A 15,134-nucleotide genomic window follows, 5' to 3' on the forward strand; every position below is an offset into this window, starting at 1 on the left:
AAGTGGTTTGAATAAATATATTAATTGACATTGAGGCTAAGTTCCCCTCATAACCCTCTCTAGAAGACTTAACAAATGTATGTCCAAACATTTACTTATTTTGTCTATTTTGAATATCTTTCAGGTAAAATATACAGGCACTCTGATTACTACGTCCCCAGGTATGTAGAAAATGAGTTATACATTGTGATTCCCAATGAATAAGGGAAAGTAACAAATGCAATATTGCTTATAGGTTTGGCTCAGAGAAATTATATTTGGGCTAAAAATACAATTAAAAGTGAATTTTAATTACTTTTATTCCCATCTGAAAATTAAAAGCTATAGCATTATTATCTGCCCTAATTACCTACACATCCTGAGCTAATGAGAGAGCTGGGTGAAGAATGGAGTGGGACTCTAACGTGTTATCTACAGAATGATCATCAATTTCAAGAGGAAATATCCTAGGTTATAATTCAGATCAGATTGTAAGAATGCAGTCTATGTATAAAAATTGTGTGGCTCTTAAGAATTTAGGGTGAAAATAAATCTGGCAATACCTAATAATATTTAAGGTATGCTTACACACAAATATTGACTAGAATGTTTCATGATATGCTGTTTTTAAGGTTAATGTCAATCACTAGAGAAATGTGATCAATCAACTCTAAAATAACATGCAGTTACAACTTACTCTCTTTATTACTTACTGAGCTAGTTGCAGAGAAATTGCGTAGTATGTTACTTTTAAAAAAAGGTTTATGGTATGAGTTATAGTAAAGAAGTTTCATTTTCTTAGTATATTCTGACCAAAATGTGTCATTAGATTGGAGATCTCTCTTTTGGAATTAAAAATAAAACAAAACTAAGTATAGAGAATTTTCTTGAGGACTCTTCAAGACCTTTCTGAAATGGTAGACTGAAAGGCTAAAGGTCTTTCAAAAACACAGAGCTTTCTCACTAGATAGGATAAGATTATAAACTTTTTATTGGCCTCTTTTTCCTTCTCCAGGTGGAAATGTCTATTTTGGAGGCAGATTTACACACACACATTGTTATGAGTACTATTAGCCTTGAATTCTATAACATGAGATAATTTTCATGTCATTAGCTCAAATCAAGAGTAATTTGCTGACTTGGTTACAACAATGTATCAAAGACAATCCTACATAGCTATGTATAAATAAATCTGATGATTGATTTGATACTTGTCATTTGAAGAGTAATTAAGATGCAATAGGATAGAAAATCTTGTGATTTGATCATTTTGCTAAAGATTGGATCAGTAGTTTGGGAGAATGATAAGAGTCAGAAGGGAAAATTGGTAAAATACCCATCTCAAAACAAGCAGGCTCTTCGCTGTAGGGCAAATGTAGAAAAGAGGCTCGTGTGTTTATAACATTCATTTATTTAAGAGCATTCATTCAATAAGTAAGAACTTGGCTAGACAATAGACATACAAAGATGAAAAGATGCAGAATCCTTTAAGGATTTAAAAACCAATCTATTTAGTATATCTTCATTTAGGCAACATTTGATTATACAAGCACATTTTATCTATAAAAAGTGGTTGGCATGTTAATTCACACATTTGTGTATATGCTTCTCATCTTGCCTATTTCTGATTACGTACTTTGGAAGCCAAAATTACCCATGACTTTGAACAACATTTATACAGTCATGGAACCCAAACATATATCTGCCTATTCAAAGAAGTATCTATTAAGCAAATCAAAGTAACACTTACACAAATCAACTTCTGATAGACCCCTGAGCTTGCTCTTTCCTCAATCTGACAACTTTCCAGCCCCTCAAAGTGGCTTTATTTAGTTTTGTAGAAATATCTTTCATTTCTACTCGGATATTGGAACCCCATATTTTTATCATAGATTTTGGAACCGAAAAGAACAATAGGGATTAAATAGTTTAATATCCTTGATTTATAAATAAGAAAATTGTAACTCAGAGAATTGATGCCCAAGGCCACCCAGGCATAAGTAATGATATTTTTTAAAATTGAACTTAATTATTTAATTTACTTAGATAATTTAGAAATTTTTCTACAAAGGACTTAACAATGAAATAATAGTAAAATATAAAAAACAACTTTAAAATGTAAACTAGAGAAAATATATGTGAAAATAGAAAATTTGGGCCCTAGTAAAAAACAATACTATTTTAAATTTTGGAGTGTCATTTAATGTGCTTATTTGTTAGAGGACTATTTCAGACATGTTCTGAGCAATTGAGAATCTGATCTGACCCAAAACTCAGAGATGCACTGGCCTCTGGGATATAAGCTTATTAATTTATTTTTAATAGCAATTCATCTTCCACATAAAACACTGCCACACATTTGTGCTTAAAGGTTATTAGATATTTGCAAAAGACTTAAGCTCTTTGGAACTGATAAGTAAAATACATATATACAGACACATATATATGAATTTGCTAGGCAACTGCTTCTGAATAATTTTTTATTTGAGATGATTAATCATCTGAGACCTGCCTATAGACTCAGGGCACTGCATTATAAATCACATCTTATATTCATTCATAATGAATGAAATGATGTTCATTTTTTGGATATGATTTATCATTTGCAGATTGCATCTGCTATTTGTGTGAGCTTTGAAAATAAATGGATTGTCTTATTAAAAATTCTTCACCTTTTGCTATTATATTCTCTGCATAGCCAGAGAAAAACCATGAGCAGTGTCTCCTCCATATCCCAATATTAAGCTGCATTGAATTACTGATGGAAAGAAAGGTTACAAATGAGTTTCTTTTATAAGATAAAAGCCAGCATCTGGACTTTTCAAACCATTTTATCCAGGTATCATTTGATCTGTAATTTTTTTTAAGGACATCTACTTGCGATTTACATATATTCTGTCTTCTTTCAGAAGCATGATGAGTAATATAGGTGTTAAGCCTTGAGATAAGAGTTCTTTTTTCTTTCGATGCAATTCCCTCCAGCTCTCCGTGATATGTAATCTCAAAGTTAAAGCAGTTGCTACTATTTTATGAAATGTCACTCTCACTGCCTGGTAGGTCTCTGTTCCCAGACTGCTATTGTGAAAGCTGGTCACCAGGACCATCTTTACTGTCTGGTGACAAGGGTGGATGTCTGCTGTATTCCTAATAGGATTACTCAGATGAGGCTGTAAGGAAACTTAACCAAACATCAAGAGCAAATAGGGCTTTAGGACCAGACTTGCATTACAATGCCAGCACTGCCAGCTACTGTCTGTGTATCTTTGGACAATTTACCTCTCTGAGCTACAAATTCCTTATATGCACCGTGGGGATCAAAATAAAATGCATCTGAGGGTTCAGTGAGCACTGGCATAAAGAAAAGCTTTCATAATTGGTAGTTATTGCTGACATTACACATAAAGTTAGGGAAAATACATTAGTATTTGTGAATCTCAGGCTTCTCATCTGTAAAGTGGGGAATGATAAGAGTATTTTGGCAGAATTTCTCTGGGTCTTTGATACAATGTATGTAACACATAGAACAGCATCTGGATGTAATAGGCAATCAATCATTTTATTGCATTTGCCAATATTTCTTTGGCCTTTTATTTTTACACATCCCTGCCAATGAATATTTACTTAGCAATCATAGTTTTAGAGGATTTTTCAGAGTGAAAGTCTGGGCAAGTAAACAGGTAGTACACTGTATAGTTAAGAGCACAGATAAGCTAGGTTCTAATCTCAGCTCTGCCACTTACTCTTCTTATGACCTGCAGCAAACATTTACCTCTCTGTGCCTTAGGTTCTTTACCTTTAATGTAGGGATGCTATAATGCCTATTTTGTGTGATTGTATAAGGATTAAATGAATATCTAAATACACTTCAAGTAGCATCTGACAATCAGTAAGTGCTAAATAAATACTTGCTACCATTATTCCCTGAAAGAAGGTCCAAAAATGACTTTTCAAATTTATGCACACATGGAGGCAGGCATGCTTGCACACTTGCATTCACTCACTCGCACATAAATGTATCTACATTGGTTGGCCAAGGCTGAACAAGAACAATAGTTTACCTAATATTGAATTAGTTAAGAACTTTGTGTAAAGTGGATTCTAATAAAATAAATACTTTTTCCTTATAGGGAGGATGACTATTATATTGAAGACACACCAATTTATGGTAACTTAGATAATGTGGTCCCAGGTAAGTTTTATTTTTCCAGAAATTAATACATCCCCCTCACTTAATTCCACAAATAATTTGAGGTGACTTATTTTTGTCACAGTCACATTTAAATATCCCAATGATAACATAAATTCAAGCATGTTTAGCATGTTATTTATTATGTATTTCCAAAGACACACATTAAAATTGCATTGCAGCATTAGGTGTAAATTAGCATCCTGTTTTCTATATGCTCTCCATTTCACTCTAGCAGTAATGAGAATACAGGAAGACTCTATTACCATGAATGTTGACACACATAGAATTCTGTGAAATACTATTTCTAGAACAGAAACTGGCCCAACCAAGTAAACAGTGTTTTATGCACCATATGCAAAAGCAAATCTACAGTGAAATATCTGGAATAATAAATAACTTTTCTGGTTTCCCTTGTGGAAATTTGTTCTTTGTAAGTAGAGACCCTGGGGCTGTTTTGATGGCAAGTGGGGAAAGAGAAGAGCTAAATCTTCATGGAGTGGGTTATATATTTTTGTTCTGATGCAACAGGTCCTCATCAATTCCCTATACCCCTTATTACTTGAAACATACCAACCACCCAAAACAAAACACCTCAAATTCCTCAAAACAGACCACTGTGATCTGATCCCAGAGCCTGATGGGAGGAGCAAGGAGGGTGATGCTAGCACTTAAGCCCATCCTTGCCCTGCAGGCACTGCACTTAATGCAGGAAAGGAGAATTGGGCTTCACTCCTGCAGGTCTCTGAGTCTCAACACAGAGATGTCTAGGAATGGACTAAATGGATCTGGATCTCTGTATATCAAAATAGTGTGGAATTCTAAAGTTCGGAATGTGAGAGTTGTATAGGAGTCAAGCATGTATATCATTGTTGTCTTTCTTCGATAGCAAAGTCCCCTCTAATCTCCTCACTCTGAGGAAGCAGGAACTATTTTTCGGTAATGAACTAGTAAAATGAGTTTTCCCTCCTGTTTCACCTTGTGGAATCCTGGTGCTTCCCTATAAGATTTGAGCACTTCATTGTTTATGTATTCTAGTTGTTTAAAGCCACCACATCTACGATTTCCATGTCTAAGTGAGCACAGGGGTCACTCACACAGGTTCTGATGTGGGAGGTCCAGGAATCTGCTATTTAACAAACCTCCTAGGTGATCCTAAAGCATGTTTTCCATGAACTATGCTTTGAGAAATATCACTCGATGGACCCTTTCTTTTGTGTTGCTTTCAGAAAGGGGTAAGTAATTGGAAGGTACCTTGTACTATAGTAAATATATTTATTTTTTCTATGTGGTCAAATTGGAGCAGTTCACATTTCTGCCAAGTCACTGGCTATCCTACCTGTTACTAATTCTCTTTTCTGTCCCTTTTAAATAGGTGTATTTGGGGTAAGAAAGGTATGAATGATTCACTAAGCCTGTCCCCACAGGGTGAAATGAGTGCAGGTCTGCTGGCTGGTGGATGCTGTACAGAAACTCCACGTACCTAGAGTCAGCATTAGACAGCCCACCTTCAGAACAGCCTGGCTGAACTGTCCTGTCACTCATTTATGGAATAAAAACCATACTCTAAATCCTTTTAAAAAAAATAGGACGTGAGGTTCAGAATGCCGCTGAGTAAAACATTTTACTCACAGAAATAATTACCAGATTGAAAACATCAATGTAGGTGCACTGTGCATTATGCCACCACACATCATTTGCAGTTACACTTAAATAGAAGAGAACACGGGCAAAAATTTAACTCATGGGATCTCTACAACATCTAAATGGTAGTTTGAAACTGTCATGGCCTACAGTGGTATTAAAAAATATGGCTAAATGGCTATGATCTAGTCCTTATCCCAAGTGACTTCCTTTGTCTTATTGTTAATGCTATGGGGCAAAAGACTTCTTACCTAACCCGCAGAGAGCAGATTGTTCTTGCTTACCTCTGTGTTTTCATGATAAAGACAAATTAAATGATTCTTAGAGGTTTCATACTTACAGCTAAGTGTTGCTTGGGTCATGTCTCTTTACTTGTGCCAACATATTTTGTTTTCCCATTGTCAATCATAATCTTTTCAACTCTCAAGAACAAATGGATGAAAATTGCTATGAACAAATGAAAGCCCGACCAGAGAGATCTGTGAATGAACTGCGAGAAGCCACCCGACCTGCACCGGTGAGTTTTGTTTTCTGTATCAAGGGTCAAGTTTAGTCGAGATCACAGCTCAGCTGCAGGTTTCAAGAGCAGAGAAAGAGTGCATTCTGATAGACAATTAAAGTAGCTGTTGGAACATTTAGAGTAAATGTGTCAAGTTTTGGGACCTAAACTCTAAAGGGAAACTCAAGACAAGTAAATGCTACTCAGACTCAAATTCAAAGAGTCAAAACTGTGTACAATTACAAAGGCAATAGATTTGAATGGAAAAGTGGATTCTCTTCCTAAATAGTCAATTAAAAGAATTATGTGTGTCACAAAGATAAATATAAAAGTTGACACATGTATAAGGCACATAAGACCTAGATGTTAGAAATTTATGGGAAGAGGAGGGAAGGATGAAGGGAGGGAGGGAGGGAGGGAGGGAAGGAGGGAAGGAGGGAGAAGGAGGGAGAGATCTTTAGTTAAAAGGTAAATTAGCTGGATATAAAAGACCATACTTCTATTTTACAAGGCAAATGAATGTAAATTTTAATACAAGTCCTATGGCTTTGGTCTTACAGCAAGAGATGTATTTCCACAGAGCTTAATTAGAAATAGGCAAGGAAATAGCTTAAGCAAAAACCTATAAAAACCTAAGGAGAATTGGAGAGTTTCTCCTTTTCCTACCACAATCATTCAACTTCTTCAGACAGAGCACTGACTTCATCAAAAGCCATTCACAGTTCTTAGCCTACGTGCTGCTGAGGTATACATTTCACTTAAAATAACTCTTATTCCTTCTCCTTCCAGATTTTTGTTTTTTCAATGATGTGCACTCTTGCTACTATCTAAAAACAGCCATAGGGCAATATTTCCTGTGCAGTTGTGATGTGTCAGTTCTTGTGATATGTACTTTATAGGCATTACCCTCTTAGACCAGCGGTTCTCAACCTGTGGGTCGCGACCCCTTTGGGGGTCGAACGACCCTTTCACAGGGGTCGCCTAAGACCATCAGAAAACACATATATAATTACATATTGTTTTTGTGATTAATCACTATGCTTTAATTATGTTCAATTTGTAACAATGAAAATACATCCTGCATATCAGATATTTACATTACGATTCATAACAGTAGCAAAATTACAGTTATGAAGTAGCAACGAAAATAATTTTATGGTTGGGGGTCACCACAACATGAGGAACTGTATTAAAGGGTCGCGGCATTAGGGAGGTTGAGAACCACTGTCTTAGATTCTTTGAGGAAGGCAGTATTATTATTCCAATTTGACAGTCTTGAAAAGGATGAAAGACTTACCCTAGAGCTGTGGTCAGCAAATCGAGGTTAGCTAGCCACATGCGGCTCTTTGGCCCCTTGAGTGTGGCTCTTCCACAAAATACTACATGCGGGCGCGCACGTACAGTGTGATTGAAACTTCATGGCCCATGCGCAGAAGTCGGTATTTTGTGGAAGAGCCACACTCAAGGGGCCAAAGAGCCGCATGTGGCTTGCAAGCCACAGTTTGCCGACCGCTGCCCTAGAGCATTCAGGTACTAGGTGGGAAAACAGAATTCAAATTTAGTTCCATCTAACAGAAAATATTCTCCTCCGTAAGATGGATCACATCGTGGAAACTTCCCAATAAGGCAGAATTTTTCTATTTTCCTTTATATGAATTCCCTCCCCAGCCAAAATTTTTGACATTTTTAATAAGAAAGCAAGATGTAGTGAGGTCTAAGGAAAGGTAAAGTCGCCCTCTGATAGGCAAATCTGTCATCAGATGTTCAATTAATTGTAAAATGTATTTTTACATAGAAGGAATGAAAAACTGCATGTAATAATATGACCTGCTAAATCCATGATAACCAAAAGAAAACCTCTAAAAGAAGGTTACCATATAACCAGACCATCTGAAATGTAGAAATTCACAGCACCTTAGCTACTAGTAAAAAATCTGAGAATCTGGAATAGAAGTAGCTATTTAATACATATGACTTGAATAGGCCAGCTTTATTTGAGCTACATCTGCTTTTAACTAAAGTGGAAATTGTGCAAAATCTTAAAATGTCCTTAAAAGTTTGCTGTTTTATAAATTATGCTAGAGGCCTGGTGCACAAATTTGTGCATGGATGGGGTCCAGATTGGCCCTGATCGGGCCTGGCTGGCTAGGGGGAGGGGATGCTGGGGTGGGGCCGGCCAAGGAGGGGCCATGGGCAATTGGGGGACTGGCCCTGTCCCCATTTGGGGTAGGGGGGGCGATCAGAGGTGGGGCCGGTAGGAGGGAAGGGCCACTGGTGGCTGGCCAGCCAGCCTCACCCCTTGGTCGAACTCCCTGTCGAACTCCTGGTCGAGGGGACAATTTGCATATTAGCCTTTTATTATATAGGCTAATTAAAGTTACTCTAAGTAGATTTGTCTTTATTACATCCTTCTCACAAATTTAGTTTCACTACCTAGAAGTAATTTCTTTACATTTGCTCAATTCCATTTTATTAGAATGATTATCAACAAACACACTGCCCAGTTTGCTACTATAATGTTTATTGTATTCAATTAAGAAAGCAGAAGGAATCTATGGTATTACGCATAAAGCTTGATGGATGAAGCATCTGTTGGAAAAAATGGAAATGAATTCCTTCCCCTTTGAAAATCATATGTACAGTTCAGAACTTGTAATTTCAGCATCTCAATATTCTATTAGCTAGGAAGAGTTTATCAGGAAACCTAATCATATAATGAGTCCGCAAGAATTCTCATAGCCTGAAAAGTTTGAGGGATACAGTATGTGCTTGCTCCTCTCTCTTATCTTCATGTCAAGCTCTCCCATGAATCTCTCCTTTCCCTCCTATGTCAGAAGCACCCTCTCTCCTTTCCAAAGCCAACACTACTGCTTATGCTCTTGACCATTTCTCCTATTTATTTTCAGATCTTTACCTTAAATCATTTGTCTCCATTCTTCACTTTTAAAAAACTAATTCTTACTATCATTACTATTGATCAATATGCACACATCACCCCAATATTTAAAAACAAAACAACAAAACTTGACTTCAGCTTGTTTAACTCCTAAACTGATTCTTACTTTCCTCTATTGTTTCCATAGATACACATTCTTTTATTTCTGGCTGTATATTTTCTACCCATGCACTCAACTGAAATAACACGCTGGAAGTCACAGTGACTATGCCATGTACAGTTTGTGGTTTTTTCTCAGGATCATGGTTTTTGAACTCTGCAGCACTTGATAAGGTTGACCAATTGTTGACCAGACTTATATTGTTGGGAATGCTGTAAATTATAAGTGCAGAAACCAATTCAAAACACTTTAGCATAAGAGGAAAATCACTGGCTCACATGGGAGGGAGCTGTAAGGGGGCATTTGTTTTTGAGATGACTGACTACGAGGGCTCTCTTCGCTTCTCCTCCCTCTGTTTCCCTCTGTTACTGACTTCATGCTCGTCCATTACCACGGACTCTTCCATTGAGGCTGGACAAGCCTCTGGAAGACCCAGGTTTTCTTCCTCCCAACTCCAGGAAACAGCACGTTTTCTCTTCCTGCATCTGTACATCAATCCCAAACGTGCCGCACAATTGGCTCTCTGAAACCACATCCCTTCTATTCTTGGTGGTTCCAGCCTAGGTCACATGCTTAGTCCTGTGCTGGGACTGGGGTACAGCGCTGTAATCCAGACCAGGGAAGGGAGAGGAATTTCCCAAAGGAAAATGAAGAATTATCCAGTTTGCCTAAAATAGAGAGTTTATGCAGGGGAGTTGTAGGAATCAATATTTAAAAGGTGGAGTAGTATCAAGCATGGAAAACCTCGAATGTCAGGATATGAAATTCAGACCTTAGCCTATAGGCTAACATTTTGGAGACATGATAGTAAAAATATGCAAGTTGTGCCTTAGGAAGGAAATTTGAATATAGCATATAAGCTAACTGGCAGCTAAAGCCCAGAAAACAAGCTTTTGCTTTTCAGAGAACTTAGAAATTCCCAGAAGTCATCAAAGTGACAGAATGGGCTAACAATGAAAAAATTAACATGCCTCTCTTTTTAGGCAATCGATGAATCACAGATGTTTTACGCCTCACTGAATCACAATTGTGAGGGGAAGCCCAGAAAGCCCAGGAAACAAAATACTTATGTGTCAGACAAGAATGAAGATGAGCTGGTACCTGGAATGGACACCAGCCTTCCTGAGACTACCCTGGTGTACAGTCTCCCACCCGAGAGCCCGGCAATAGAGGAAAACATTCACGATGATCCCGTTAGACTGTTTGGATTGATTCGTGCTAATAAAGAACCTGTGAATTAGCTGGATTATGATTCAGCTCTTATTGAAGAAGATTGGGGGGGAAACCCACAAAAAACCCCACACAAGATCCCTCTATGACACAGCATAATGTGGCAGGGTGACGTATGATCATCTGTTGGTGGGATGGTGGTTTACCTTCTTATCCAGAACTTACGTTCTTGCACACTGAACGGAATGTCATGAAAATTAGTTTTTTGAATTAGTTGTTTGAATTCACTTGACAAATGTCTAGTAGTCAAATGTAAAATAAAATCAAGTTTACAAATTGAGCTTGATGGCAATGTCACAACTTCACCAACAATGATTAATACTCAGTGAAATAAAACCAAAACAACTTTTAAGCATTAAGCGTGTTCTGGAACACATTAGAAAAAGAATAAAAGATCATTTTTAAAAACATTTCTCTTTTCTAACCAAGGTGAAATACCCCATAATTGGAAGAAATTTCTTTTTATTTTATTGAAAGTATTGGGGCAACACTGGTTAATAAAATTATATAGGTTTCAGGTGTACAATTCTATACTATATCATCTATATATTGAGTGTGTGTGCAGCACCGCAAGTCAAGTCTCCTTCCATCCTCATTTATCCCCCCATGTGCCCTCTTCTTCTTCTCCCATTTCCTTCTGGTAATCATAATACTATTGTCTGGGTGATGAAGATTTTCGTTTGTTTGTTTGTTTGCTTAATCCCTTATTTTTTCTCCCAGCCCCTTAACTCCCACCCCCTCTGACAGCTGTCAGTCTGTTTTCTGTAACTCTGAGTCTGCTTTTATTTTGTTTGTTCATTTTGTTCATTAAATTCCACATATAAATGAAATCATTTGGTATCTGACTTTCTCTGGCTTATTTCACTTAGCATAATACTCTCCAGCTTCATACATGCTGTACCAAAAAGTAAAATTTCCTTTTTTTTCCCCAGCCCAGTTGTATTTCATTGTGTAAATGTACCACAGCTTTTTTATCCACTCACCTACTGATGGGCACTTGGGCTGCTTCCAAATTATGGCTATTGCAAATAATGCTGCAATTAATATGAGTCCATATATTCTGTCAAATCAGTGTTTCGGGTTTCTTGGGATATATTCCCAGAAGTAAAATTGCTGGGTCATAAGGTGGAAGAAATTTCTGATTGAAAGCATGGGAGACATTTAAATACATTCCCAAGAGAGGTGGGGTACTCTTCGTAAATAGTGTTTTTTTTCCCAAATAGAAATATATTTGTTAGTTTTAAAAATTATTATAAAATTAATGCATGCTTCTGTAACAATAAACAAGTATCAAAAAGAATTCAGAAATAGCTCTAGCCAGAAATAATCACTATGAGCAACTTCCTAAATATCCTTCTAAATATTTTTCTTGGGCATGCTGACGTACATATATCAATTGTGATGTTTTGTTTTTTTAAATAAAAAATAGGAGTGATTACTGTATGTAATTTATTTAAACTTTTTAAATTTAACAATACATTCTGGATTTATTTTCACTGTGATTTTTAACTACAGTTTTGAGTATTCGAAGCACAGAATTTATTCTTGTATTATTATACATTATTGTATTTTTATATGAACAACTATAAACTTACTTTTGCCCCACTTGTCTTATAATTTTAATTCTTGTATAGTATCTCATTGATGACTACATCAGAATTTATTTAAATAATTTTGAGATACATTTAGCTAATTTCCAACTTCTGTTTTTTGCTTTTACAAATAACAATGTGATGAGAATGCATCTCCACATGTGTTTAGGTACTTACCTGACTTCTTGCGTAGTAGGGAAGGAGTTGCTGCTTTAAAAGGTGTGCATATCGTGGGTCTCTATAGAATATATTACTGAAAGGTCCATAGTTTGGTCAAAGTATGTGTTCAATTTCAATTCTGATAAATGCTTCTAACTATAAAAAATTATTTAAGTTTTTTTCTGTTATCATGTTACTGATCAAGAAGACTCTACAGGCAGCTATCAGTCCTGCCCTCTGGCCAGAGCTTAGTGCAAGTTATTCATTCTGTCTTCCATTATTTATTGGGCTCCCACTGTAGGTTAGGAATAAAGGTAGATCCTGGTATACAGTGGTGAGGGAACAGGCAGAGACCCTGTTCCCAAGGAACTTACAGGCCAGTAGAAAAGATGATTATCAGGTTAACAACAACAAAAATGTGTAGTTACTATTACTGAAAAACACTATTAAGAAAACAGAAAAATGAGGAATAATAATGGAAAAATGGCAGCCCTGAAGAAGAAATTTTAATTCAGAGAACTGAGGAAGGAGAAGGAGTCATCCATGTAAAAAGAGAGGACGGACGAGTATGTTGTTGTGTAAGAATTCTGTCCATATTTGGAAGTACCTACTTTTTTCAATAACTATTTTCATTATGAATCTGTATAAAATTAAATAATTTAAAGTAAAATATTTGAAACTGTCCACAGTGTCATAGGAAATGCAAAACATAGCAATATCTAAGGGTGGAAGAAAATGAATCAGGTTTCTCTTCCAGAGAAGAACCAAAACACCACAAGCAATATAATCATTAATTAACTAGAGGCCTGGTGCATGAAATTCGTGCAGAGGGGGATGGGGGGCCCCTCAGCCCAGCCTGCACCCTTTCCATTCCGGGACCCCTGGGGGATGTCCAACTGCCGATCCTGGGGATTGGGCCTAAACCGGCAGTCGGACATCCCTCTCACAATCTGGGACCGCTGGCTCCTAACTGCTCACCTGCCTGCCTGCCTGATCACCCCTAACTGACCCCCCTGATGGCCTGGTCACCCCTCACTGCCCCCACTGCCAGCCTGGTTGCCCCACGCAGCCAGCTGCTCAGTTGTTTGGTTGTCCCTCACTAACCCTCCTGCTGGCCTGGTCACCTCACTCAGCCTGTTTGGTCGTCCGTTCAGATGTGACGGCTCCTGGCTCTTTATATATATAGATAATTACATGTTGACTTTAAGTTTTACTTTCAAATTAAAATAAAACCTTTGCTATCATATGTTTATACATATGAATATGATAGCAAAGCTTTTATTTTTCCCAGTTTATCTAGTTTTATTAATTACTAGAGGCCCGGTGCACAAAAATTTGTGCATGCAGGGGCGTCCCTCATACCGGCCTATGCCCTCTTGCAATCTGGGACCCCTCGGAGGATGTCCACCTGCTGGCTTAGGGCCGCTCCCTTGGGGGGTTGGGCCCAAGTTGTCAGTCAGACATCCCTCTGGCAGCCCTGCAGCCCTCAGGGGATGTCCACTTACCAGCAGGGAGCAGGCCTAAGCTGCAGTCGGACATCCTTAGTGCTGCTGAGGAGGCGGGAGAGGCTCCCGCCACCACTGCTGTGCTGGCAGCCATCAGCCTGGCTTGTGGCTGAGCAGGGCATCCCCCTGTGGGAGTGCACTGACCACCAGAGGACAGCTCCTGCATTGAGCATCTGCCCCCTGGTGGTCAGTGTGTGTCATAGTGACCAGTCATTGCCAGTTGTTCTGCTGTTAGGTTCAATTTGCATATTATCCTTTTATTATATAGGATAGAGGCCTGGTGCATGGGTGGGGGCCGGCTGGTTTGCCCTGAAGGGTGTCCCGGATCAGGGTGGGGGTCCCGCTGGGGTGCTTGACCAGCCTGGGTGAGGGGCTAATTGGTGTTTGCAGGCTGGTCATACCCCCTTCAGGGTGTGAGTCCCCACTGGGGTTCCTGGCCAGCCTGGGTGAGGGGCTGATGGCTGTTTGCAGCTGGTCACACCCCCTTCAGGTTGGGGGTCTGCCACTCCCACTTTAGGTTGGGGGGTCCTGACTGGGGTGCCTGGCCAGTCTGGGTGAGGGGCTGAGGGCCATTTTCAGGCTGGCCAAGCCCCCCAGCGACGGAAGCTCCCAGCCTCTCTTTTTTTCTATTTTTTTTTTATTCTGGGATTTATTTACCTTCTATAATGGAAACTTTGTAGCCTTGAGTGGAGCTCAGAGCTGGCCAGGGCTGGGCGGGAAGCTTGGCTTCCTCCATCGCCAGGGGCAACCCAAACCTCCTGCTCGCTCCAGCTCCGTGGCTGCCAGCTGCCATCTTGGTTGGGTTAATTTGCATATAGTCACTCTGATTGGCTGGTCGGCGTGGCTTAAGGAGTAGCAAAGGTATGATCAATTTGCATGTTTGTCTTTTAATAGTGTATATAGTGAGTTCCTCAAAGAACCAGTTATTGATCACATAATTTTTCTATTGTTTTTATATTTTGTTTAATTGATTTGTCCTCTAATCAATACACACACACACACACACACACACACACACACACACACTATAGTTCCATGAAAATAAAGTTTGATAGTAGTTTTGACAGTTATTTTTTCCTATGACTATTTTACATCATTTGCTTACATTATTTACCTAGCCCCAAAGATATTTCAATTTTTCGGTTTTGTTTTTTACCCTTTGAATTCCACTCAATAACATTTTGTAATTTATGCATCATATATATATATATGAACTGATAATTGCAAAGGCTTTTAACTACAAATGCAAATTCTGTTATTGATATAAGGCTATTCAAGTTATCT

General features: G+C 38.3%; 1 protein-coding gene across 3 annotated transcripts in view; it reads left to right on the forward strand.

Annotated features, from left to right (window-relative positions):
• The window catches only part of TRAT1 (T cell receptor associated transmembrane adaptor 1), a 34,161-nt gene extending 22,103 nt beyond the window's left edge, over positions 1-12,058 (forward strand). For 2 of the 3 annotated variants that reach the window (XM_070406154.1, XM_070406155.1), the window contains 4 exons: positions 125-161; positions 4,107-4,168; positions 6,238-6,326; positions 10,348-12,058. In XM_070406154.1, the coding sequence (XP_070262255.1) occupies positions 125-161; positions 4,107-4,168; positions 6,238-6,326; positions 10,348-10,605 (446 nt within the window). In that variant the 3' untranslated portion in view covers positions 10,606-12,058. The remainder of the gene's footprint in view (positions 1-124; positions 162-4,106; positions 4,169-6,237; positions 6,327-10,347) is intronic. The other variant, XM_070406153.1, reaches the window with a different exon arrangement.
• The last annotated feature ends 3,076 nt before the right edge of the window (positions 12,059-15,134 follow it).

Source organism: Myotis yumanensis, unplaced genomic scaffold (assembly GCF_028538775.1).
Source record: "Myotis yumanensis isolate MYYU_CA2020_CCGP unplaced genomic scaffold, mMyoYum1.0.hap1 SCAF_2, whole genome shotgun sequence".
Taxonomy (NCBI): Eukaryota; Metazoa; Chordata; class Mammalia; order Chiroptera; family Vespertilionidae; genus Myotis; species Myotis yumanensis.